Below are 27,918 nucleotides of genomic sequence, written 5' to 3'. Positions count from 1 at the left end.
CAATGATCCATTGCGAGAACATGAAGTAATGCACGAGTAACTTTTGTACTTTATTTCATTGCACGTTTATACCATTCCATCACAATCAGTTTTTGATCTCTCTTATTATATTCATATTGATCCGAACGCGGGACCGAATTCGTCGACGTTTTTCCGCGCTTATATATCACTTCTTTTTTTTTTTTTTTTTCGTTTCAACGTAGAGTGCTACACACACAATGGCAGTTATCATCCTGCTTAAAAACTCTTACTCGACTTACTCTCTACGCGTGACTATATTTACAGCAATAAGTTGAGAAAATGGCCTCCCAACGAGATCGTCCAGCTTTTGCGATAAACTCCGTAAATTAAACTGATGATTAGCAGCATGCACTATAGAATAATTATTACTACACACGTATACTATAGAATAATAATTATTACGCATAGCACAAAGAAACTTTAAAGTAAATTGCGAGCTTCGAGTCGATCAATTATTATCTCCAATTATCATCGAGATCGTTAATTGTTCGACCAGAAATAAAAAGATTATTCAATTTGTTGTACCAGAATTTTCGTTATGTAATATCATTAATGCTATGAGACAAAAGAAATGATAGAAGAAATGATAAAACGAAAACACTGTACGCGAAATTCTCACTATACTCTTTTATACGCAGTATTCTATATTGCAAGTGCGAACCATGGACCCAAATGACACTGGGAGCAATTTCGAGTTAGCTTTGCGAATCAATTGTGTTGGAACCTAATTGCTGGAACAATTTCATAATATCTAACCCTTGGCTCTCCGCCAAAAGCAACGCAAAAAAACTCGACTACTTATTACAATAATTCAAAAAAAAGAAAAGAAAGAGGATGTATCACGAGTGACACGATATATAAATTATTCTTCCAACATGAGCGGTTGATTTGTTCGCATAATCTTTCCGCACTATTTTCGATTCTTCATCACTCCCCTCCCTTATAACCCTTCGCGATAAAAAAAGTTTTTTAAGAAATAATATTTAATAATAATTCGAAAAAACTATGTATACACATTTTTCGTCTTAATATTATTACAACTATAACATGATAACTTATTCCTACAACTTATTCCTGTTCCCGATGTTTCAACAGAACAAAACGTTTAGAAATAATAAATAATAAGAACACTTTCCGATTACTTCCTTCTATTATCATGAAAAAACTAATAATCATCATAATTGTCCGCATCGCAAAGAGTTAGAAGAACAAAAATCAATCTCCAATTTGGATCTTATCAGATCGTTTGTCGCGATCATACTTCGACTTGAGGGGGACTGGGCGGGCGGAACGATTGGCAGCAGCCCCATGGAAAGTACCACGTGGCTCAGCACCTTGGCGAAAATTTAGGATTCGTAGGGCCGTGGATGTAACTCCTGAGTTCTTTCGGCGGTTCCGAGCCCAAGTCCGACGCCGTGTCCACGTCGGACTTGCGGCAGATGATCATACGGATGTCCGTATGCAGATAAATTCGACCCGACTTGCTGGACATAAATCTGAAATGAGAATTTATCACTGTCATCTCTCTCGGAATCATCTCTGCAAAAATTTGTTCAGCATTCTCGCCTTCCGCAAATATTCCTAAGAGTACGTGTTTTGCTTTAAAATGTCATACAAAAGTTTTAAATGTATAGCAGATCTTTAATTAAACAAAAAAAGCTAATGAATAAAAGACATATTGTTTTAAATATTTATCAATTTTTATACATTTAATTTTTTTAAATGCAAATTGATGCATAATTTGAATATTGCCTTCCAATTACTCTGTTTGTCTAGGTTTATACGACTTGCTTTTAACGTTATTTAAATTAGAAATGGCACGTACCTAAGGTGAACGAGGTAGCGCAGTGTTTTGTCCCGCAGTGTTCTTTGACGTAAAAAAGTATGAGATCGCGGCGGCATGTCAGATAGATCGTACAATACTACGAACATCTTAACGACAGTACCCAGTGGATTGTGAAGAGTCACTTGGATAGTGCCATTTCTTGGTACCTGATAGCCCTTTTTTTCAAGATTAATATGAGCCTGCAAAAATAAGAAAATTTAATATTTCGTTATCGAATAATTTGTTTTTATATCGTTAAGATTTTATCTTATCTGTGTAATTAATATTTATTATTTATAACAACAATTATATGTCAGAGTATATGCTGCTTAAAATGCACGTGAATATCTGCGATTGATTCTAAAAAAGAAACGTACAAGGTATGGTGTGGAGACTTTATCGTTGTCACCGAGCGTGTAGAAGAACACAGTGACTGGAAGCTTCTGATGTTTCGGACAGAAGGAACCACTGGCCCCAAGTTCCGCTGTGAAACCGTGAACCGTAGACACCGGCTCAAGTCTGCCATTCAACGCCGATTCCTCGAAGCTGCCTAGAAGAGCGTGACTCTGCGGTCGGTGGCGAGAACTGGAGCGTCTCTTGGGCGTCTCTTCGCCGTCACCGGCAGTCTCTGTCTCGCGATCGGTTTCTTCCAACGAGACCGCACCTGGACTCGGCGGCGTATTCAATTCGAACAGCGCGCTGAAACGTGAAAGCGTCGCTTTAGAAAAAAAAACTCTGTTGCAGCATTAACGAATGATGGCATCAATGAAAAATATTATACAACAGTATTTTTTCGACACTTTTGTAATTTTGTGATTTTATCTCCATAGCAACGATAGAAAAATCTTCGGAGGAAAAAATTTATCAGATAAATAATTCTGAAAAAAAAAAAAAAAAAAAAAAAAAAAAATTTTTTTTACAGTTATCTAATAATACCGTTCAATGATTACCATCGAATATTCTTTTTGACAATATTCCTTCACGTTTCGTACTTTCTTTTCGAGGAGACGGAATTCAAGCTGCTGTCATAGTCGAAGCAACAGCTGCCCCTCCTCAAGGGTGCCGGACTGGAAGTCAGCGGCAGACCAGTTCTACTGTGGAACACCATCGACGCCGCATTCTCCAGGGATCTGCGGAATCTCTCCTGCTCGAGAGCGGACGGCACGCTCTTGTCGACAGTCTCGTCGTCTCCCGTCTCAGCGAGATCATCCTTGTTATTGTTATTTCGTACCTTGGAAGACGAATGTCCGTTCTGCAGAGTGGTCGGACTAGTCGAATCGTTCTTCCGATGAACAGCAACAATATCCTTCGCGTTCTTGCATTCTCCATCCCCGATCTCGGAGAATCCCTTCGTACCTACGAGCAACCGTCCGTCGTGATGATTCTGCCGGTTATTTAGGCCCGCAGAATCGTTACATTCGCGATCGTTGCTATTTGTACTATGCGTTTTGCGTAGGTTTGCATGTGCGTCTTTTGTACTGAGCTCCGGAACCGTCGTTGCAGCCTCTCTCTCCTCTGAAAAGTTCGCAAAGTCGATTCGTCGTTTCGCCCTGCCGTTTCTCGCGTTGCGCAGATTCGACTGTTCGTTGTTGTAGCGTGACGACGTCGAATTGAAGCATTGCGGCAGCGGTGTCGAACCCGGCGAATTCTCCGACGAGAATGGGCTCTCCTCCGCCATCATGGCGATCCTCTTATTCATTTCTTTCTTGAACAACTGCCGGAACCGGTGAAATCTCTTGTTCAACGGCAAGGATTTCTCGTCGTCGGGCGAGATGGTTGTCCTGTGGTCCTGCTGATCGACGCTCAAAGAATGAACATCATCGTCGCTGCTGTCATCGTCGATGCTAATCGTCGATTTTGATCTGGTCCCGTTTGATGAGATGTTCGACAGGCCCTTTCGAGGGTCCTTGCTAGTCCGTAGAATCGCTCCGAGCAGCACGTCCGCTTTAGTGGAGACGTTTCGCAAACGATCCGCGTTCTCCACGCGCGGATCCTCATTTAATCTGTCAGTGTTGTTGTTGCCGATAAGCTTCGAATGCGCTGGATGATAAACGTTCAAGTCGTAATAGACTCGATCTAGAGGGCTCGGCTGCTCTTCCGGTACTTGATGATCTATCTTCTTACACACTCCGCGGCTGCAATCCTCGCAAGATTTAAGTGCGCGAACTCGGACGGGTCCGACGTTGCGATTTATAGAATTACTCCGAGCTACTCCTTCGTCCGAATTCGCGCACTTTGGCGAAACCTTCTCCATCGCGTCGTCGCAGCCTCTCTCGCCGAGTCGTTCTCCGCGTTTCCTCACGTTCTTGACAGTGGTCCTTCTACGTCCCGACGGTGTTCTCGCTCGTAGCACCGCCAACACTTCGTCAACCTCCCGCTGACTCAACTCTAGATTGCAGTTCTTGAATTTGATTTCCTGGTTGGTATCTTGCTGTCCAGTTGAATGGTCCGGCTGTTTCAAACTTCCGTTCTTTGTCTTGTCGCTATCGACATAGCCTTTAGTAGCCGCAACACCCAAGACTCTTCCAGGTACCTTGCTGAACCAATCAAATAACCCTCCCTCTTCCCTCTTGTCCTTCTCGTCGGAAGACGATAGCGTCCACATCAATTGACCTCGCTTATCGGCTTTTCTCTGATTATTCTTGGTGGTATTGTCTTCTTTATTAACTTCTAACGCGTCTTGACCGGTCGATACTCGCGTCTCCGTAACAATCTTATTGACATTCTTAGAACAACTCTGATGTACAGTGCAAGCGGAATTATCCAGCTTCTGCAACAATTCATACGTTGACGGTCCAGGATTCGATTCGTGAAAAGGATTGGGCTGAGCATAGGGACCGACCGGAGCGTGACTGGACACATCCGCAAAAATTGGCGACTTGTAACTCTTTTCGGCATCATTGAAACGGATCTTTGCACCGCGAAAACTCTGAAATTTGCTATTCATATTGCTGTTTTGCCAAGAAGAAACAAAAGACCAGCTGACGGGAGCGAAGGTACTTCCGAGATTGTCTAATAGTCCACCGCTTTTGGACGTGGCTGTAACTTCCGACGAACCACCAGGCTCACTTCCAGAATTGTTGGAATTCTTAGCGGAATTATTGTAGCTCTCCTGGATCCGATCAACGTTGATCTTCGTATTGACAACTTCCGGGATTTCCCCGGTAGTCGTGCGCTTGCAACGCTTTTCCAAATTGCCCTCATCCTTCTCGATCTTCAACTGTATTTTGAACCAACGCTCCAAGTGATCCGAATTCAGATTGTTACGAGTCTTCACCTCGTCCCTATTCTCCGATCTGTTTTGAAGAGTCCGCGTAACGCTACGATTGTTGTTTGCCATCTCGATAGAGCCTCCCGAATTCAAGCTGGACGAGTTGATGTTGTCTTTTATCTCTTGTAGAATGCATTCTTGAACGGACGGCAACGGCGCGGGTTGCAAAGTCACGCAGGGACTCTCCGCCGGGCCACAGGGAAGCGATCGACGACGTTTCCGTTCACCGTTAGACCTGATGGTGGGCGACAATGGAGACGTATCCTCCTCCTCGCAGCGACAGTCGTGCTTGCCCGATTTGTTGCAGGTAGTCTGCAGTCTGTCGTCCACCAGAACTATCGAAAAAGATGGTTTATATAATTTATACGATTATTTCTTAATGATTTGGCGAATGTCCAAGTATCAAAATCGATTTCCGCCACTTAAATCGATTCCTACTTTTCTGCATTTAAATTAAATATAATAATCTTACTTTTTTGTAATCGTTCTTGCAGGTTGGTCCCGAATTCAAGAAAACATGAGAATGTGAAAATTTGATACTGTAATCTCTAGCTGTATGCTTGTTCGCAAACACGCTTAATAATTGTCACAAGAATCAATTTATTTATAAGATGACATCAATTATAGGATCTCCGTGCGTGTCATTCATTACCAGGCAAGACGAGGCCTTCGAGGTTTTGCGCGCTGACGGATCCCAACGGGATGCTCTTGGTGGGCGTTAACGCCCTCGCGATGTCTTCCTCGTCCTTTTCCTTTTTCGGATGCAGCGAACACGTGAGCACAGGCACTTCCTCCATCCGCGGCAGTGCCCAAACTGTTACCTGGAATAAAAGTTTACAAATCTATTACATTTATCGAACCAACATAAGACAGTAATATAATATTATAGTAGACAATATATAATATTTGTAACTAAGACTTTATAGGCTCTCGATTTGAAAATTATATTAAATTTAATCGTACCAAGTACACAACAAATTAGTTTCAACGAAGAAGTTAATTTTTCCTTGAAACTAACGCATTGACATCCACGTATTACTTGCCCCTATTATAATATATAAAATAATATTTGTATTATGTATGCAGTACACATAATCCTTATGATAATTCTTTTAATTTAACGCTTGATCGTGCAGGAAAAGTTTCTTTTGCGGAAATCTGAATGTTCGTCAGTTTATACAGATTTGCAATATGACTAAATAATGTTACAAATCGCACATTCTCCTCGCATACCTTGATGGAATTTCCGTCGCCGTTACCAGCCAAGGGGAAGGTATGTTCCACCGGCGTCTCCCGGAATCTGCTGAGATTGTCCTCGGTGTACGGCACGATCCGGGTGGTAATGTAGCTCGGCTCCGTGCCGTTGCTGCGCGACCACCATGCCGCGACTTGGCTGAAGTGCAATCGCGATCGTACTGCCTGGTATAATCCTTGGAAATTCATTGGTTCTGGGTTTCTGGAAAAAAGTAATCCGATACAAATGTGATACGAGAAAGAAAGACATCTACTTTTTAAATTCCTTACTTTCTAGATTTGGAAATATATTATTAAATCCTCGAAGGACTCGAATTAAACTTAAGAGATAAAAACAAATATGAGTCAATCAGATTTTCATCAGATCTGAAGATCGAAAACGTCTCGTTATCTAATGTGTAAATTCTTGGATGTGTAATTGGAGATGTAACTGTAATCTCTTCTCTCTCAGATTGATCATCTGTGCATTAATATAGCTGCTTGGCTCATCTCCATTCTATCCATTTGATTTTCTAATTAGCTTGCGGCAAAGAACGGTAATATTTAATTAGAACATTAATTAGAAAATATTTACGACTTACTTGCTCGGGACAACGCAGATACACCAGTACTCCAGTAACATTTCCGAAGTACACTTTTGCCATGGCGAGATGGATAAGGACGGCACGGGGTATACAGGATATTTGCATGTGGACTTTCCCAAACCGCACGGACAATCGCTGCATAGAAGTACTTCCACGCACAGATACGATCCGATGAAGAGGCGTTCAGCGATCTCTTGAATTAGTACTTGATATCGATTGCACTTGAAAAATTGAAAAAAAATGTCCCATTATTTTGTACAATTATCTTTTTTACTTTTTTAATACTATAAAAACTCTCTTTTTTTGGCCTGATTAATATCTTGGAGTTTTCCTCAATTTATATTATAAGCCTATGTTCTTTTTCTATAATCCCTATTATTTTATTCAATTATCAAATTTGTATATAAAAGTGAATATATGTATATCATTTAATTATTCCATTTTTTATTCTATAAATTCCCGTAAAGATTGAAATTATTTCGCTTAATTGGCAGACAAAGAAATCTCCTCGCTCACACTATAGCCCGCTGGGAAAGCAGCGCTTAAAGTAGGTCGCCTAGGAACAACGGAGAGTAACGGGGACACCATATGTTACTTACCAGATAGTTGTTCTCGTCGCACACGTGGTCGTTCGGAACCGCCTGCATAGGCGGTGCGCAGTGTGGGCCCTCTTTGTAGCCACGCGGAGGGCCCTGGATTCTCCCTTCGCACACTAGGACTCCAAGGGCTCGAAACACGCTGAGAACACCACCCCGGCCGCCAGCCCCGTTCGGGCTGGAGGTGCCACCTCCCGTCTCCGCGCCTAGGCAGTGCATACCTAAAATCCAAAAAGAACCGACGATCTACATCCTGAATCTACCAATAGCTATAAATTCGGAGGAACGAGATATTTTCAACATATACTATTTCTGCTGTCAAGGATATATAATAAATTTAACAGAGACACATAGAGAGATTATAAAGTAATAAGTTTAGTTGCAGATACGTTTATAATGATTTTGGGTCTCGCCTTAAATAAGTATTAAAGTTTCGAGGCTTTGTTGTGTACTCGATTCCTTAATTGCTTTCTCCCAATTAAGGTCAGTTGGAGACAGTTAATTAAATCTCTTTTTTATTCGCCCTATTTGAATGATTTTCATTTAAATGGAATGTAATTTTAAATATTGAGAAGAGTTAAATATTGAGATGAGTAGAACAAAATAAAAGTTGAAAAATCATGAAAAAATTCTCCACGAGAGTCCAATATGTTCGAAAGACAAAGGGGAAAAAAATAGCTAAAATACAAGCAATTTTTATCGTAATTTTTCTCGATATCTAAAAAAATACCTTAAAGAATAGGAATAGGATGAGAGATCTCAATTTATATCATTTTAACCCAAAATCTGCAGAAATAAAATAAAAAAACATGCTTAAAAAATTAAAAGGTAAATCAAAATTTTCAATAAATGTGCTCGAATTAAGATAATGTTGAAATTCGTGGAAATTGAAATTTTTGGATGATTAGATATCCGTGAACGAGAAAGAACGAGGGTATAACACTCGGTATTTTATCAGCGATATCTACTTATATAAATCTTTCGACGATCCTTAAACGAAAACTTATCAAACCGAGAACCTCGCAGTGCGAGCTGGTTTCACGATCTCGGGGTGCGGGCCAACGTGCTCGGGACGGCTCGTAGGAGTGCCTCTCGGATTTTTGTCGTCCCTTTAAATTTGTTGTTGTGTCACATCCGCAGGACTGGTTATAGCCGCCGCCGCCGCCACAGTCGCGCGTATGTACAACACGTGACGAAAGAAAACAAGGTGCAGTTCGCGACGGCGGGTTACAGGTTCTCCGAACGGTTAGTACAACCGACATCGGTAAAGGCCGATGCGACTCGCTCGCGCATCACCGATTCCGCGAGTCTCTTCTCTCGTTGACGATTTCTGCGTTCTAAGCGTTTTCAACGCTTCCCTATATAAGCGTGGCGCGGCGCGTTTATTATAATAAGTCACGGGAGTGGAAACCGCAGTTTCGACGGAGTTCAGATTTCGCTGCTGCGAAGTATACGAGAAAATGAGCCGCGTGACGCGATTCGTGTTGTTGTTTTTACCTTGAAAGGTGGACTTTATTATTTTTTTACACCTACCCTCCTGTTGTGTCCGCGACATCGCAAAATTCACGTTTGGGGGAAAAATGTTACATCGATTTCGCGATGTTAGATTAATATAAAAAATTTCACATTTTATTTTATCAGAAAATCAACTATATACTAACGATATGTCATCGTTTGACAATTTATTGTACTATCAATAAGACATACGTTTTATATATGTATATTAATATAAATGTCGATATCAATAATGTGAGGCATGTAATGTATGATTTGTAAAATGAACAAGTCCTTTAATTATGAAATAATACAATTGTGCAAATATTATACAGTTGCGAGCGAACGATTTATTGGTTCTGTTTCCAAAATATTATTATCTTGATTTCGAGACTAATTATCACGGCGAATATTGTCGATTAAGTAATCAATGTGATTATCAATTATGATTCTATCTACAAAACGAGATAAGTATATATATATATATATATATATATCTTCCGCACTAGATAGCGTTGATTGCTGAAGTATATACGCGATTAATCATATTTAACAAAAAGGAAAATTATCATTCGGAGAGAAAAAAATAATAAACAAGAAAACGTATAAAATAATAATAGAGCCCCACACGCCTTTCATATATTATATTTATTATATAAATGAGAAAATAATTTTGACACGAAATTGGAAATGTGTTCCTTTTCTAAAATAAATTTTTGATCCACATCTCTGTCACGTTCTTCTCTAAAAAATTTTTTACTGAGAAACACGTCTTCGATTTTCGGGAGAGACGGGGGATATTATCGAAAAAAAAAACGTACGCGAAAGGTGATATCTCGTGTGCGGACGAAAGAAAATTATTCAGCAGTATGGTAGGTACACGCGATCGAACGTTTCGCGAACGGGTACTTAACGTCGCGTTATATAAACGGAAAGCTAGCGAACATGAGCGAAAACTCGAGGTCTCTTAATATCTACTCTCGCTGCCCGCGTTACGTCAGCGAAACGCACACGCTCGTGCGGCCTGGCTACCGTGGTTTTTTTTTTCGTCCTTCCGATTTTATCAGACGTGAAAGACGGAACGAAGAGCGGCGCTGCGACACGTGTGTCGCATAAAAAAAATCCGACATCGCAAAGTTCCGTTTCGTGCGAACTCCCTTTAGTCGATCGAACGTCGAGATTTCGCGAGGAATAATTCGGGATTGTGCAGTTCGAATATTTTATAATTATTTCGCAATTGCGAGACAACATATTTCTCGTTACATAATTGCGTTTCATTTAATATATCGTACTAGTGTATATTAAATGCGCAAATTGATTAAAAAACGCAAAATCATATATTAAAAATGTATTAATTCGGAAGGAAATGTCTTTGACATTTGCGCGCATACGCATGATTAAAGATGAACCGTGGGCGCCGAGGCACTCGACTCGTTCCTGAACGTTCGCATCAGGAGAGGGAAACGATTGAGCGCGTTGAGTGGAGAGAGGGGAGGACGGTGTGTATCGATGGCGTCGTCAGCTGAGCGCACCGCTCACAGCTGGGCGCGAGCGACGCTGCTGTCGCCGAACAGCTGATCGCGTCGATGCGCTGTCAGAACATGGCGAGCCAGCGCGGAGCGCGTATCTCGCGACAAAGAGAGAACCGACTGTCCATTTCTACCAAGCCTCCGTGATCTCAGAACCGCGTCTCATTGTCAGGCGGATGTATTTAATACGTTCGCATTTATGAGTCAGGAAGATCTGTGAATCATATACGCGAGTTCTGACTCAGGGAGTATGATTGATTCCCTTAATTACGATGATATGCGAGAGGCAGAACCTCGAGAACCTGTGTTTCTTACTCGAGATAGACTTCAAATTAATTCTCAATATTACTTTTATATTCCAAGATGCTAAAAAATCGCGTCTCTAATTTAAATCAAGATTAATTCATCCGAGTTGCCCTCGGTAAAGAACCTTTGAACTATTATCCTTTAGACTTGAGCGTCATTTTCAGCGTACAAGCAAATTCACGCATATTGCGGATGCGGGTAGTAAAGGGGTAAAAGGCTCTCTCTCTCTCTCTCTCTCTCTCTCTCTCTCTCTCTCTCTCTCTCTCTCTCTCTCTCTCTCTCTCTCTCTCTCTCTCTCTCGCTCTCTCGACTTTTATTTGAGGACACATCAAATATAATTATCCCGTCCTTCATTTATCTCTCCCCAGTAGAGTGAATAATAAAGGGCAAGATACGCCAGCTCGAAGAAAATAGAACTTCACAAGAATATATAATATGACTCAACATACCGGGAGCATATGTTAATGACGTCTTAAAGACGTGCTAATTCCGACACCTTTGTTTGCTTATCCGAACCTTTCTTATTTCTTATCTCCTTTCCTTCTCGTGCAACTGCGTATTTCTAAGAAAATAAGTTGTGAAAAGGACATAACGCGACAAACAAAAAAAAAGCCTTCACGACTTTCGAAACTCGTTTAAGTTATATAAAGTCCAGTAACAGTTTCTTTAAATTAACTTTTCGATCAACGATGTTTTTTTTATTTCGCTCATTTTATTGAATCTTTCTTTGATAGAAAAAGACGGTGACGAACGAGTTAGCTCTGTCTGTGTGATATACACATCGATCTTGTCCGTTCTTCGACTGGCAAAGGAACGCTTTCAAGACTGCCCAGAAATAAACTCGCTCTTCCGGTAGGTTTCTCGGCGTTTTACGATGGCGAAACACAGCACTATCGACAAGAATATTGTGCGTATTCGCGGCGCATACTTAACCCTTGCGCAGATAACATTTTATTATTATCGTCTGAGTTTTAATCTCTAACGTTATAAATTGTGAGATGAAAAGAATATTAACAAATCTTTCAGAAACAAATTCTTTAGATCAAACGCGCGCACACACATACATACGAACGCATTTGTTGTAATATATAATAATAATTTATCAAGATCAATATGTACATATATATATATATATATATATATTCGTATGCACGAAAAGAAATTTTCCATGTAAGGAAAACTCGCAACAGTCGTCGTTCGACTTGACCTTTAAGCTTCAATATCTGCTCATGGTAACATCAGCTAATCGTAGGCTCGTAACTCGCGTCGTATTCTACGATCACTCTTTTTCCCGCTTGTATGGAAAATTCAAGCAAAATCGATATCTCTTTTAGCGCGGGTCATCTAAAACGAAAAATAAAAAAAATATCTGGAGCGCCCATCTACCGGGCGTTCCGCATTTTACGAGCGAATGGGAGCCCGAAACTGGGTCGACTGGCCCAAGTAACGAGGGGGTGACACGGTTTCCGGGCGAACCTATATCCCGATATTGGTTATAGGATGACAAATCTTGTAACAACGAGATAACAACGGCAGTAACGGCAGTGTTTCTCCGTGCAAAAATATCTATTTAACGTTTAAAAAAAAATTTTACACGAAATTCCGCAAGCTCTTTTCTTTTAAATAGTAATTTTGTCGCACGAAGCAAAACTAGTTGTAAAAGTAACAAAATAGTGATCATAGGAATATGATTTCTCATATACGTACGTTGTAAGTGGCGGATCGGGGGGGGGGGGGGATTCGAACATGTAAATCTACTGAAATAGACACAACCGATCCCCCAGTAGTTTCGCGGCGAAATGACTTAATAAAAGCAAAAGCAAGCGTATACCAGCGCTCACACCGGTGAAAGTGAGCTTCGATGGTTCGGGGGAAAAAAAAAGAGATCATTGATCTGATTTTGTTCGTACGAGTCAGTTGCCAGATGGTTTATTTACGAATCAGTTCACCTTTCGCGTAGAAATATTCCTTTCTCTTTACGTTAGATCAGCTTCATGTAGGACACGATAAATTGACAGAAACGCGAGAGTAGCGCGAGAATATATAAAAAAAAAGAGATACATAGATATCACTTTGCGCTGCATCTCTTAAATTACAGCTAGTCACGAGTTCTACAAGTTCTCTTGACACGTGGATGTTTCTGTTTGGATTCCCTCGGGTCCTATGATCTTTTCTGTTGCGCCATTCGCCGAGATGATTCGCCGAGATGCGAGCAACATCTCGTCTTGGAAATAAAGGTTTCTACACGCTAAGGCAAAGTCAAGGAGGGTAACGAGGTCAACGGGTGGGAAGCAGTGGGTGCAGATCTAGGTTACCTGTATATTATGCAACCAACACTACTGTAATTTCACGATTGCGCGTGGTTGCACATGCCTACGTGCGCAAAGTGCGCAGCGCGATTAAAGTAATCGTGCGCGTTCGGCCAATGTTACTACAATAGAAAAATCCACACGTGCGAACTTTTAACTCGACCTTCCATCAATATCGTTCACCGGATACGACCACCTATTCCAAAATTCCTATTCATCTCAAAAACTATTCTAACTCGCAGGATTACAGTCCTAATCAGCGGGTGTTCCTTTGTTCATCTTTCCCATTCCTCTCCTAAAATTTTATTTGTTAGAAAAATTCTACCTATGCTTACCATCTTTTTGCCATGTTGTTTTCATGTATTTACGACCGATTTTTGAAGAACTACAAGTCCCAATATTTTTGACTAAGAAAATCAAACTGGTTGGAGAAAAGTTGTCAAAGAAAACGAAAGCAACACGCCGTTCCCTCTTTGAAAGAAGATAGTAAGCCATTGCTTTTGAAACACTCTGTAGGTCTCTGTTCGCGTCCCCTGATATCGCTGGGCCTTACGTAATGTGTAAAAGACAGAGGCAGGAGAGAGAGAGAACAAGCGCGTTTCCTAACGCGTGCAGCCTTGTCGAGGGACGACGACGATGCAGCGCTGCTGCACCTTCGGTCGCGGGTCGCCTATAAGCGAACCTCATATTTATAGATACTTGCCCACCAAGGCCGAGATCCGCAATTTTAACTCACGTGGACACTTCGCGGGACTTCGCACTTCTCGCGTGACGCTTTTTTCTTTAACGCCTCGCGAGAGAGTACGTCAACTGTTACTTTTATCGACAACCTCAGAAAGTTTCTCCAAAAGAGAAAAAGAGGATACGTCTTATATAGGAAGACTTACGTATCTATACGTTATTATAAATCTTAATATCTGCAAAAGATGATGATATAAAGATAGAATAGCATTGATTACATAAAGAAATGATCTTTCGAAAAAAAAATTAAATGTACTTTACAGTTTTAAATATAGTATACTTGTAAAAATTGAAAAAATAATAAAAATATTCATATTAATATAAAATAAAATAATATAAAATACTAATATAAAAATATTAATAAAATAAATAAAATAATGGTATGTCTATGAAATTTAGCACACTTTTGCATTCACGCGAGAATTTGCGTGTGAATTTTCGAATGTTTGTACAGCTCATCTGTTATCTCTCGAATGTTGTCGAGATAACTCGATACGAGTAGTTTACTTCTTGAAAAGTTGCGAAGACAACTAAAGATCCAGAAGCGAGCGAAAAGCGAGCGTGAAGCTAACGGATTTCATCTTGCCCAGGAGCCTATCATCGGATCCTGTTCTCTTTCTTTAACGAGGCTGAAACTGCACCACGAGATTCGCGAAGGAGAACGATCGGGGGAGCCAAACGTGTACCGCGGGCGTCACCTTGAATTTTTTTAGGTGCACATCCAAAACAGTTGGGTTCAACGAACGAGCTGTGAGACGACGCCCCCGTGTTGTTTTGACACGTTCGGCGGGGGAGAAAAAGAGAGAGAGAGAGAGAGAGAGAGAGAGAGAGAGAGAGAGAGAGAGAGAGAGAGAGAGAGAGAGAGAGAGAGAGAGAGAGAGAGAGAGAGAGAGAGAGAGAGAGAGAGAGAGAGAGAGAGAGAGAGAGAGAGAGAGAGAGAGAGAGAGAGAGAGAGAGAGAGAGAGAGAGAGAGAGAGAGAGAGAGAGAGAGAGAGAGAGAGAGAGAGAGAGAGAGAGAGACGTATCTTTCAACCGTACAGCCATAAAAGCTCAAGTGGCTTGAAGTAGACCCGGCTAGACCCAGCCTCCGAATTACATCTCATTTCTTAAAAGGCTCGGTAAACGTTTGCAGATGCCGACTGTATACGTAGGTATGATCTTGCCGAGTGACTATAGTACACGTGAAAGAGAAAGAGAAAGAGAAAGAGAGGAGAGAAAAAAAGATATTTTGAGTATTTTCAAATTTTATCTTTTAAAAAAATTTCATCTTTTAAATTTCATAAAAATTAGCTTTTGTCTACATTTATACAATAGGAATGAAAGATATCATTTTATCGATTTGTAACACGGGCAAATATAAAGTCTAATCGGCCTTTCTTTATTGTCTGCGAAATAAGTTATAATTTTCACAATTCGTCTTCGACGTAAATTGATATTATCGAAGCGCGATTGTTTATCACATTCCAAGTGGCACAATTTCGCGTCGGTCGAGATAGATTGATCGGTCTACTATATAAACTTTTTAATCAGATATCGACTTTTAAATAAATCGCGTTTCGATTTACTTTGAGCGCCACGGGGCATAAATTTTAAAAAGCACAAACGCTACAAGCGCGATAAATGTTACATTTCAGTAACTTTCAAGTACGAGCAAATAAAAAAAACCTCGAATACGCGAAATTATGTAACTTATTATTATGCATGTCGACTTCTTTATCAACTTTTTTCTTCGATAGACATTGAAAGGCGGGCATAATTCAAGGATTGCGCACAAAAAAAAACTCATTCTCGTTTCAAAGAGACAATGAAGATTAGTTTTATCGCAGATCGAAATAGATGATCGAGATGTTCGAGAAAGCCATTTAATCCAAGAGAGAAAGAGAGTCAACGTAATGTAAGAAAAAAATTATTCGAGTGTATTACGAACGTTTCTAGTCGATATACGAATACTCAATATTCTTCTCACGCTAGAAAAGTGGGTATCGAAAGGGTGGAAAGCGTTTAAAATACACGTTCCCTCTCTCGTTCTCTCCTACGAGCTACGAGCGAAATCCAGTCGAGGAGACCAAAGCCGAAGGAGGGCATCGGGGCCGAGGGGATAAATAACAATCGGCTGCGCCGAGGCTCGGCCAGCGACGAGCGGACAAAGGTGCCCCCTTCCGAGCTGTCATGAACAGCTGGGACACGACGCCTGTTAGTAGTATCCGCCAAAGGCTAAGGAAACTCGATTGTATTCGCAAGACAATGTTCACTCTCACGCTTATTGCTGTATTACTTATTGCTATTGCCTCTCCAAAATAACGATGATGCGTCCTTAAAAGGGATAAAATCTCTGTTGGATACCTTTTTCGGGAAAAACTATCTGCGCGTACAAAGGTTTTTTTACATTTAAAGAAAATACAAGACAAGGTATTAATTGCAAGTTGAAAGAGAACGGATGTCTCGAACGATACACAATTGGCTCGGATGATGCAAGATTATGCACGCCAAAGCTCATCGCGAAACAATGTAAGAGAATAAAGAGGGTGGTGTTTTGAGAGATTGGCGTAACTCCGCGAAGGATAAGGTCATGTGTTTTTCAACCTTGATCGAGACACTCACGCGTTTTTCGTGTTCGATTCGCGCACGATCGAGCACGTCACCGCACGTTTAATCGCGACGAATAATAATTTCGGTCGCGAGAAAACGCTTTCTCTTCTCAGGAAGAGAGCGTCCTTGCGCCGAGGAACAAACGGGAGAAACAACAAACGCTGTCACGACAGAGAGAGCGAAGAACAGATGCGGGAGCCTCGCGCGACGACAATGACAATATGTATAACGAAGAGATTGTTCTTTGCACTTACCGATTTGCAGCGCTTACACGAGACGACTCACGATCCCACCGACGAGCCTGGAGTCGTTCCCGTGGGTCAAATAATCCCGTCGACGAGCCCCATGGCAGCTGACCGTCGGCGCGACGTCGCGCGGATGACGACGACGACGGCACTCGCCGTTTCCTCCTCCCCGTCGACAGACACGAGACTCTGGCACCGCTTTGGACGCTGACGCGTTCCCAGACGCGATCGGATCGAGAAACGCTCGACCGAACACGGGGGCAGAACACGCAGCCGTCGATTCACGCGCACGACCCGCTCGAAGGTCTGTTACCAACTGGCTCGCCTGACTCGGCACTCAGTACTCGGCCACTCGGCTGGCTAGATGCTAGAATCTAAATGCGCACGGCAGCCAACTTGGCCGCGGGTTACTTCGTTCCCGAGCGAAATGTTCCTTCTCGATACACAATTGTGTACGTCATTGCCGTAGAACTGCGTTCCGCTTGGCGTTTTCGAATTCTTCGGATCGCGCCGTCGTCCAATCGGAGAGAAGGCAGCCAAGTGTCTTTGTTCCTATTGGTCCGATTCGAAGTGTTCGTGAACGTGAATAATCTCTAGGCGCGCGCGCATCAAAAGCAAGTACGATTATATACGGACAATAATATATCCCGTCGATAATCCCGTGTTCTGTCAAAATTGCAATATGGCGAGTGAATAATGACGATGTGAAAGGGCATATTATGACTTTAATATTTCTCTAAAATAAGGTATTCAAGATTATTATTTTCTCCTCGGTTCTTTTTTCAATCTGCAACTGACTTCGAAAATAAAACATTAATTCTGAAATACTTGTATCTTATTAAAATATTATTTTCAATATTAAATTGTTCAGATTGCATAGACAATTACAACAATATAATATAATGTAATAAGTATTTATTATTAAGAAAACTGTTTTGAAAATTCATATTATATATATACATGTGTACTTTGTCTAATTTGTCATTTAACCTAACAATGCAATACAGTACACGATCAAATGCATTTCATAAAAACTATATATTGTCGACCATCACTTTAGTTCATATCTTTCTCTTGATTATCATTTAAAATCAATATCGCACATTGTATATATAATAACGGAATAAATGACAGTCTCCGTAATTAATGATACCAAGCAAGAGGATATATATGCGTAATCAGCCTGACAATATATTTATAACAAAACTCCAAGGTATTACCAAACCTTAAACGCTGAGAAAATATACAGGTAGAAAATACAGACGGAAACGCGCGAATAAATCGACCGAGGCTTCGGAAAATAAATGTACGTATTATATTTTAACCATATTTTAGCGTGACAATTGACGTCGCGTGTCGCGCTGCCGCTGAAGGCGGGCTTTTTTGGAACTACTGGTAGATAGGTCGAGCGGCGATTGGCCGAGGCGGCGGGGCGAACGCAGCGCCGCTTCGGGGCGCGCGAGCGCGACGGACGATATTTAATTTCTCGCGAATCTCGGTCGGACGAGATCGCCGTAAAAAATTGGACGTGGAAAATTTGCGGCGCCTACGCTATGCGCGTACACGCAAAGGGCGACGTCGTCGTCGCGCGGGGTCTCGAGACTCGGGTCGCGTTTTCCTCGAGTCAAAGGGGGAAAAAACGGCGATGGCGGCGGTGGCAGCGGCGGCGGGAAAAGTGACGTCCCGTCGCGGCGCCCCGCGGATTTTTCCCGGACCCGCGCGCGAGATTTTATTCTGCGCATGGAAAGCAATTTTGCCCAATCATAAATAGGGCTATTGTGGGGGGATGGTTGTATGCCCGTGGCGCATTTCATACATCCGAGTGTAATGGTAACCAGATAGAGAGGCGCCGCGCGCGGGGGCTATCGGCCGGTGTTAAAACCCGGTAAATACCACGCAATTATTAATATTACAGAGTCCGGAATTTATAGCGGCGCGAAAAATTCTCGCGAATCCGTCACTCGTCATTCCTCTCTCTCTCTCTCTCTCTCTCTCTCTGTCTCTCTCTCTCTCCTCCCTTCTCCTGCTCTAAGAACGTCACGCTCGATTTCCGCTACGATTTTTTTCTCTCCCCGTTTGCGTGCATCCTGCGCCCCCACCCCCCCCGTTTGCATTTACGGCCCATCCACGCGAGATCTCTTCCTTTTTTTTCGAGCGGCGTGTGACGACGTGTATCGATAAAGGATGTGCACGGTGGTTGTACGCGAGTGTGATACGCAAGGTCCGAACTCATGCACGTCGCGGGTCGCGTAGTCTGTGCGTGCGCGTGCTCGGCCGAGTGATCTGTGACGTCAGTGGCCCGATCGGTTGTCACCTGTCAAGCTGATGCCGACGTGTCCCTCCCCTCCTACCCTGCTCGAGCTTTTCTTGTCTCACTCCGTCTCTCTCTTTCTTCCTTGCTCTTGCCTCTCCCTCTCTTTATCCTTCTATTCCCTCTTCATTCTCCTTCTCTTTCTCCGCTCGACACTATCTCTCTCTCTCGACCACCCTCAATGCAACCCGAGGACGCAATCCGATCCGCGCTACCCTCTCCCTCACGCATTCGTCCTCGCGTAACATCCCCTCTCGGTTTAACCCATGCGATTGCCTTCCCCCTCCCTTCCTTGCCCGTGCCCTCGCGAGGATTTTCTCTCCCCTTCTCCACGCACCCTAGCCACGTTCGTTTCCTCTTCGTCATTGTGCCAGCTTCCATCCTCAACCCTCTCGCTTTCCTCTCGCTCCTTTCAGCGGCGATGCCAATGGCGTGATCAACCCTTTTTCCGCGAGCAGACTCCATTTTCCAGAGTAAGATTACATCGCGCTCGACGAGTATCAGTTCTTATCACTCATCATTCCCGTTAAATAGCAACAGTTTTACGTAGATGCTGTAAGGGGGACGAAGGGGGTTATTACCGAAGGCGCTAAGAAGCTTTCAAGAAGCGCATGTCTGTACGCATGAATAAAGAAAAGGGAAAAACTGAGAAATTTTTCCGAATGTCTTTCGCGTCCTACGCCGGCTACGCCACTGATCAGAACCATGTATCTATCCCTTTTCTCTCTCTTCCTCTCCCCCTTGTCTCTTCGCCTTCGCGATCCCTCGCGACTCCCGCCCTCCCCCGCCCTCCAGCAGCAGCTTATTCACCCTGGTCGCCTCTCTGCCGGCCCGAAAACCGAAGCCGAGCCTTCGAACCACCACCATCACTACCACTACTACCACCACCACCGCTACTATCACCACCACACCATTACTACACCACCAACTACTACCACCATTACAGACAGGAACCAGCATCAGCCGCACTAGCAGCAGCAGCAGCAGCAGCACCACCGGCACCGGCAATCCCACCCCATCTCGCACCCGCCCGCTCGCCTCCCCCGATATAACCCCGCTCACTCCATCCGCCGCGACGACCGCAGACACAAAAACAATAACAAATCGATTCGCGGCAGCGAATGGGGCGGCGGGGTGAAGGGGGATGGGGTCAGCGCGAGGGGTAGGACTACTGTCGGGGCCCCCCCCGGAGCGACGCGAGGGAGGGGACCACACGCGTGCGAGGAAGAGAGAAAGGGCGAAGCCGATGGGGATGAGAAGGAGAGAAAATCCTACCCTCGGCGCGCCTCCACCTCCTATTCTCCCCCTCGTCTCCCCCGTGTCTCTTTCTCTCTTTCTGGATATTGTATAGAGAACGTTATGCTAAAGTATGCATGCACGAGGGTCGGTCCAATGGTCAGGAATCTCGCGAGTTCGTTCGTTCTACGGCGGCACGTATCCGGACCCGCGACTCGTTTCTCCCTGACTCCGGTATTCGTGGATCGCGGCGACGTCACGTCCTTTATCGCATTATCGTCGTCGTCGTCGTCGTCGTCGTCGTCGTCGTCCTCCACCACATCGTTATCGTCATCGTCGTCGTTGTCGTCGTCATGAGTGTGGCGGGGGAGGCGGCGCTAAGCCGCAACGCGCGTGAACTTCCGGTCGATCGGTAAGGTGGAGATCGGCCCGGCCTTGCGGCAACGAGAGGGGGATGATTCCAGCGTAATGACGATCGGCCAGAATTGTTGCGGTAGGCCACTACAGGGACGCCCCCCGAGGGACCCCCGATTTCTTACGATTTTCGCGCAATCGTCTCTTGTATTATACTCTCTCTCTCTCGGCGATTCAATTTTCGCGCATCACCGATCTCGAAACAATCGCGACTCGTTTCAGCTTTACGTTCGCGAGAAAAGAGATCTCCTTCTCCATCCGTTCCTTGAATCATTTAGAATAATAAATCGAGATTTTTTTGCTTAACTGCAAATATTACATCAGAATTATAGTCACGATTCAAATTTCGAGATTTCCGAGAAATAAATTCTCTCTTTTTTTACATATATTTGTTTACTTAGAAAGATTAAAGTTAAAAAATCGGAACTTGCTTAGCATTAATGCGCGCAATACATACATACACACATAAGGTATACTAAATATATATTGTATATATATATATTATTGTATTATATATATGTATATATGTATGCATGTGTATATATATATATACATTCGCGCTTCACATATACTATATATATATGTATAGGCCAAATTATCTAGTTTGTCTCTATTTCGTTTAAGCTAAAATATGTTTATTAATTCGTTGTAATTTTCTTCAAAAGTTAGCATTTTATATATATGTATATGTGTATATATGTACATATTTGTAAAGAGTTGATTTTTGAAGAAAATTACAACGAATTAATAAAAGTATTTTAGAACAAAATAGAGACAAAATAGAGAATTTGAGAATACATAATTTTTTTCTTACAATCAAATATCTCAAGTTAATTTCGAGGGATGATTTCTTTGCCTAAATCTGTAGTAAGCATACATATGGACTTGTGATATGAACTACGTGTTTTATTTACGCATTGAAATCGGAAAAGAGAAAAGTTGTGAACATTTTCTTAAAAAATATTTTGAGATATATTATTTCGATTTACATTCTTCACAATTTAATTTTTTAATTAATATTATACGGATTTTATAGAATTATGTTGAAAAAATTATAAAATGTGTCTCGCGCTAAATATGTATGTTTAATTTTTCTGAACAAAAGAGCTGCATTTTTGACTTTATCCTACTGATAAGTTTTTTGTCTCATGTTGATTGTAAAATGATCCATGAGAAGGATAGCGTAATTACAAGTCCGCGAGTTCTCATTGCATTTAAGAGAGTGTAAACTGCAACATCCGTATAGTAATTATTTGACAAGAGTAACGTAGCAGGTGTAATAATATTCTTTATTCGATGAAAAGAGCACGAAAAAGGAATATGAAATATTTTAGAGCGAAGAGAAGTTGATTTTAATGATACAAAATATTCCGCGAATTCGCATGCGGAGGAATCGAAAACGCAGGGCGAGCTAAAAGAACCGAAATAGACACTCCTTTTAGAAAGAGATAATTTTTCATCCTATAATACTTTTCTCTGCATTTCTACTGCAAGTATGCTTTAAGATGTTTGACCTCGCGCTACTCGGGATCAGATTACTTTCGGGTTACCGCATATATTGCTCGACTCTTCTCTATACATATTTCTAGAATACTCTAGTATACAATAACGAGCGAATATATTCAAGAATATTCGTAAAAAAATAACCATGAAATAATTGTAAATATTTTCTTTATATAAAAAAAATATTAACCGCAATCATTACACAAGTAGGATCGAACTATGAAGGACGTTTGACTACTTTTTACTGACTTTAAATTAAATATGCACAACTTAATATAAATAAAAAAAACAGAATTACATATAAATATAACAAATGCTCGGTTGGCTTGAAAATTGCACGTAAGTATTGATTCGAGGGCCACTACTAATCTCTTCTCGTCCCCCTACCCTTACTCTTTTTACACCGTGCGGTCCATACAAACATAATGAGCACCGTTTCCAAGCGATTCAATCTCTTAAGCTTCCAGGTATTTCTAATTCTATATTCAAATCCTGTACGCGTAATCATTGTTAATAACATGCGCACCAACACGATACATCTACAAGATACTTTATAAATATATCAAATATAAGTTTAATCTTTTAAGACAAAATCCATCACAGAAGTTGATTTTAAAAGCAAGATTGTATATTTAAAGAGCATATTTTTTATGAACAGATATCAAACATGTACCATTTTTATTGTAAATTCTCGAATTGGTGCTCAATTATTTATCGAAATAGAAGTAATTAAAAACTACAATAAGTATTTGCACATTCCACTTTTTTTTTAAATTCTCTCTCTACAAGAAAAAAGATATTATTACATATAGTTTTTAGCGGAATAAATTATTTTGCATATATTAAAGCACTTTGTATAGCAAATTTTTTTGAAAAATTATTTTCTCCCTCCAAATGGGATGTGCAAAATATTCTCTTTCACTCACTGTGTGAAAAATTGTTGTTCCGGCTCTCCTATATTTTTTACACGCACGAATCGAGCCTATCGAGGGCCAAATTGACAACATTTCAGATGGAATATGGGATCTGGAGTCTTCACGTCGCGGGTGAACTTTGGGGTGACCCGCGTCTCGCCCGAAGGCACCCGATTCTGCCTTCCGGTGCGACATCGCAGATTCTGCCGAGGGCCGCCTTCGCTCTGAGCGCCCTTCATCGGCCCGACATGCTGCCGCTGCCGCTGACGGCAGCGGGGCCGCCCTACGTCCCCATGGAGCTGGTCACGAAACCATCGTCGGTCGCTTCCACCAATGCCGAGGACGCCGAGGACGGCGAGAAGAGCACGAACGCCGAAGATGAGGACTCTCAGCAGCGCGACGACAACGAAGGCAACATCGAAAAGGCCGAGGATCAGAACGAAAGTCAGGTAAAATTCTGTCATTACGTGCAGTATAATAATTATTTTTTATTTTATTATTTTATTTTTTTCTAGTTTGTTGTAACAAATTGAATATGTACCTAATGTATAATGAATATAATAATTATATTAAATATCATGAATATGTTAAGCAAACGATAATTAATTATCTTTAAGTTAAATTAATTATCTTTAAATTAATTTCTCTACTCAAGCAATGAAGCATTAGCTTTTATATATAGTACATATTTATATTTGATTTTTTTGGATAAAACTATTTTTTGAACTTGTAAAAATTTGCAAACTTGAAACTTAAATGTTAGTTTTCACGTAAACTCACGTGTCTAAAAAAATTTTTAAGTTAAATAAATATATATAAATGCAATATACTGGTACTATATTCTTCGCTGATCACAGACCTTCGTGCCAACCGAGAGCAACGACAACGAAGATGCCGGCGACGAGAGCGACACCGGCAGCACCGACAGTTCGCACAGATCGGCCAACAACAATCTGTCAATCGCGAAGCTACCCGATCCGATGTCGTGCTTGGCCCTCGACAAGGTCGGGGATTATGTGAAACTATTTTTTTTGCAAACACATGTCGCGAATTTTCAACTATATATTTTTCTTTCTCGCGTCTTGCAACATAGTATAAATCTATATGCCATTTTTTTAAACTTATATAAATACCTTTTTTTTTATCGTTAATCTTTTACTCAGGAAGGAACGGTGACGCCAGTCCTGAACGGTTGGGTGCTGGGTGCTTACACGGCGATGCTGGGGAGGCTGTCAGCCGCCACCGCGGCACTCGAAGCAACGGAAGTTCTCAATATTCCCTCCGACAGTGATTCCGAGAGCGAGCACTCGTCCTACACTGAAAAGTACGTAGAATTAATTAATTTACAACTTATTTGTCGTAACGCGATGATTAACACCTAAGGATTATTTTTCTCAAGAAAAATTCTCAAGTCTATATCAAGATTCATCGGAGAATCTATTATTATGCCGTGAACTGTAAGACATTTTATACATCATTATTACGTTAACAATGACGTAATAAGTGGCGGTAATAAAATGGACGGATAAAGTTAAATTATAATAGATGACGCTATGTCTTTGTGACTTAAGATTAATGATGCAAACTGATATCCCTTAACATTTTAAAATTTCTATGGCTTCGTTAAGGTCATGATACAGCTTAAAGGGTAGTCACTATAACTACGGTACAAAATTATCTCGGTAATTTTTTTATATAATTAATTTTGTAATTTTTAAATATTCTATTTTTCATCCAACTGTTATTTTTAATTAAATTTTAGTGTTTTGCATTTTGAGTTTTTTTTAAGTAGATTAAACTTGCTGTTTACTTAAACAGCATAGTTAATTAAACAGTGATATTAGTAATGGTGTATTATTTAATCATCAGATCGAGAGGCAGCAGCCCAAACGTGAGTAGCGTTCACCGCGGCTACTCGTGCGGCTCGTGCGACGTAATGGCGCCGACGAGGCCGGCCCTGAGGAAACACATAGCCGACTGTCATCCGGCACTGTCCGGCACGGAGACCGGCGAGACGAAAAGGTGTCCGTCCACGGGCTGCGACTTCACGACGAACAGCAGGTGCGAGATGGAGACTCATGTGGCGGCGCACGTGGCCCAGGGGATGACTCCCACGGGAAAGAAGCGTTCCCTGGCCTTGCAACGCGTCAGGTATAGGTACTCGAACAATATTTTATACACATATCCAATTATATATATTCCTTCTGGAATTTGTTTCATCCGATATTTTTTACGAAATGTCAAAATTTGACGTTTCACGTTATCTATTATATCTTCCGTTTCGCGCTGCGACTCAGATACGAGAGAGAGGAGTATCGGTGCTCGCTGTGCTCGTACGCGTGCACGATCGAGAAGGCGTTCCAGAGACACCTGCGAGCGCACGCAAGGGGCACCGCGCCGGAAACTAGGGTGAGCTGCGCCGTCTGCGGCGCCGACCGATCCTCCGAGGTCGATCTCAGCAGGCATATGCGGAGGCATCGCGACGACCGGTACTTTTGCTGTGACATCTGCATCTTTCGCACGGTGCAACTGAAAAAAGTACGTAAAATAAATTGTCAAAACAAATTAATCTGATAGTATCAATTGAAATATAGATAAAGAATCGACTGACGGACGACAATATTCTTCGCTTAAGAGTATCACTCGCTAGACCTTCAATCAGCTGTATATTTGTCATAAGATACATTAATTATCTTTGATGACACGTTAATTATCAACCCCTCCTTTGCTCTCGTTCTCTTACAGCTGATACAGCATCGGCGCATGCACACGGGCGAGAAGCCGCATCTGTGCCCGCATTGCGCTTACAGGAGCGCGCGTCGCGATAATCTGCGCAGCCACGTACGACGAGTGCACAAGAAGGAGAACCTCTACTGCGACACCTTCAGCCCGCGCGGCATGCTGATAACCCCCTCGTTGCTGGCCTCCTCGGGAGACACCGCCGAGAACGCCGATCCGCCGCAGAGTCCGGCGTCTTCGCCGAATCCAGACGCGACCAACTAGCGAAGATGCCCCCGGAAAACGAGAAGGGGAACGACAGTCCGATCGGGTGATTCGCGAAGGAAGAGAACCGCGACCGACAGGCTCTTTATACGTCCTCATTTTGTCAATATACTGCGATCTAGATATTAGAATTCACTGGGAAGGCTTGCACACACAAAGTGCTGAACTCGGTAGACAATTGGAATATAAAAATTGCAAGTCGGGCGAAACATTAAGCCCGAGAGAAGTGAACAACTCGTTCGAAATTTCGCGAAAACAAAAGTAATTTGAGAGATAAGATAATAAAAAGTAAATAACTGTAACTTGAGAAATTGCAGACTGAGAAATGTTGTCGACCGAGCGGAAAGAATCTGACGGAACGCAAATTGTTCTCCAAATCGGCATCGGCAAGGCTTCCCCTTTTAGGCGCTAGGAATACGTATAGATTATTGCATGCAAACATCGATAATTTAATGTAATCTTTGAATTCTAACGAGATCTTGTATTAGCTATGTAAACGTCCAGGTGTTATATCGCGTAGCCGATTCGACAAAGTATACGACGATCGGCTAACAACCCGTTCGATCGATGATGACGAACGGGGAAAGCTGCATGATGGTGCTAAAATCGTAGACTGGATTACACGGAGAAAGACTGAAAGTAGAAACGAATTCACGGCGAGACGTGACGTCGATCGTCTTTTATGCATGTTCTTCCGCACCGATCGCCGTGACTAAAAAAATAAAAAAAAAAAAAAAGACGAAGAAGAGGCAAAAGAAATTGCAATTCAGCGAAGTTTAAGACTGCAACCCTGTACTGTTCCGAGGATTCTCGTTTGTTGAATGTCGTGACGTTTTATTGCTTCTCATTAACTATTTTTGCATCAACAATTATAAACTTCCAATTTCAATATGAATTTTAATTCTCAGAGACTAGCTTGACATAATTATAATTTTAATTCTTGAAATCTGCTCTAATTTTCTTTTTATCGAAGTCTACTCTAGGTTTTGAGTCTTCGCAGCCTGCGGTATAATATATCATTTTAATTTAAAAATTGTATTTGTTAAAAAAAAGTCTATATGTATATATATATATATATATATATATATATATATATATACACATATATATAGAGAGACAGACACGGCGATCGATAAATTTATGGACGTTGACAAATTCGAGAAGCAGCTCGAGTAATGCTCGAGCGCATATCGGGGCGGATGTAGTACGAGACTCGATTGAATCAGGCCAACGGTTAATGAGATCAATAAAAGCACCGAGTCACGACACGCGGCATGTCACGAGGACCCCGGCCGGGATGGAAAGGTGCTATTTTAACGAATATTTGTTTTAACGTTACGTATCTAGATTATAGTTCGCTCTCGCTGCACGAATCGCCATGCTATAAGTATATCGTTAAGTACTTGTTAAACTGCGAACACGTTGTTATCGTTGCTTGGGTTGCCGTTATCGTTTTTTATTAGTACTATTACGAATTTAAAAAATGCGATATAACGCAATACGCTAATATAATTACGAAGTATTATAATGACAGGTCGCGTGAGAACAGGTCCGACGGGTTTCATTTTGCAGACAGTATCGCGATTTGAAAATCATCTTCATAGAATCCTTATATCATTATACATTATTCTATTTTTATGAATCTCTATCTAATTTCAATAGATCTATAAATTTATAGAGAGAGAATCATGCGTTTGAAAAGCCATTTTATTGAAAAACCCATTTGTTCTTATGCATAGCAATTTAGAAAGGAAGCTGTCAAACACGATTTGC

At 41.7% G+C, this 27,918-nt stretch overlaps 2 protein-coding genes across 9 annotated transcripts; one reads left to right on the top strand and one right to left on the bottom strand.

The window, feature by feature from the left end:
• Window positions 1-148: 148 nt before the first annotated feature.
• Window positions 149-17,406, bottom strand: Atos (atos homolog atossa). 3 transcript variants are annotated; one of them, XM_083032915.1, is made up of 9 exons: window positions 16,774-17,406; window positions 7,555-7,772; window positions 6,953-7,176; window positions 6,351-6,573; window positions 5,770-5,938; window positions 2,839-5,452; window positions 2,224-2,545; window positions 1,847-2,046; window positions 149-1,517 (listed from the first exon to the last, which is right to left on the bottom strand). In XM_083032915.1, exons 2-9 carry the CDS (start codon window positions 7,768-7,770, stop codon window positions 1,349-1,351), a joined length of 4,137 nt encoding a protein of 1,378 aa, XP_082889041.1. In that variant the 5' UTR covers window positions 7,771-7,772; window positions 16,774-17,406; the 3' UTR covers window positions 149-1,348. The 3 variants fall into 3 exon arrangements, with proteins under 3 accessions (XP_082889041.1, XP_082889042.1, XP_082889043.1); XM_083032916.1 differs by lacking the exon at window positions 16,774-17,406 and adding an exon at window positions 8,571-9,197; XM_083032917.1 differs by lacking the exons at window positions 149-1,517; window positions 1,847-2,046 and having other exon boundaries at window positions 2,424-2,545; window positions 2,797-5,452; window positions 16,774-17,252.
• A 1,136-nt stretch (window positions 17,407-18,542) lies between these two features.
• On the top strand, window positions 18,543-26,921 carry LOC145933328 (uncharacterized). Of its 6 annotated transcripts, none has more exons than XM_083032927.1 (8): window positions 18,575-19,548; window positions 20,022-20,804; window positions 23,241-23,591; window positions 24,000-24,146; window positions 24,306-24,466; window positions 25,012-25,299; window positions 25,440-25,680; window positions 25,888-26,921. In XM_083032927.1, exons 3-8 carry the CDS (start codon window positions 23,241-23,243, stop codon window positions 26,143-26,145), a joined length of 1,446 nt encoding a protein of 481 aa, XP_082889053.1. In that variant the 5' UTR covers window positions 18,575-19,548; window positions 20,022-20,804; the 3' UTR covers window positions 26,146-26,921. The 6 variants fall into 6 exon arrangements, with proteins under 6 accessions (XP_082889056.1, XP_082889053.1, XP_082889054.1 ...); XM_083032928.1 differs by having other exon boundaries at window positions 18,596-18,649; XM_083032930.1 differs by lacking the exon at window positions 20,022-20,804 and having other exon boundaries at window positions 18,543-18,649.
• Window positions 26,922-27,918: the final 997 nt, after the last annotated feature.

The sequence above is a fragment of the Prenolepis imparis genome, unplaced genomic scaffold (assembly GCF_030444845.1).
Source record: "Prenolepis imparis isolate NDT839.2.m4 unplaced genomic scaffold, iyPreImpa1.0 SCAF_3, whole genome shotgun sequence".
Lineage (NCBI taxonomy): Eukaryota > Metazoa > Arthropoda > Insecta > Hymenoptera > Formicidae > Prenolepis > Prenolepis imparis.
Note: the sequence above shows the minus strand (reverse complement) of the source record. Positions and strands in the feature narration are given on the sequence as shown.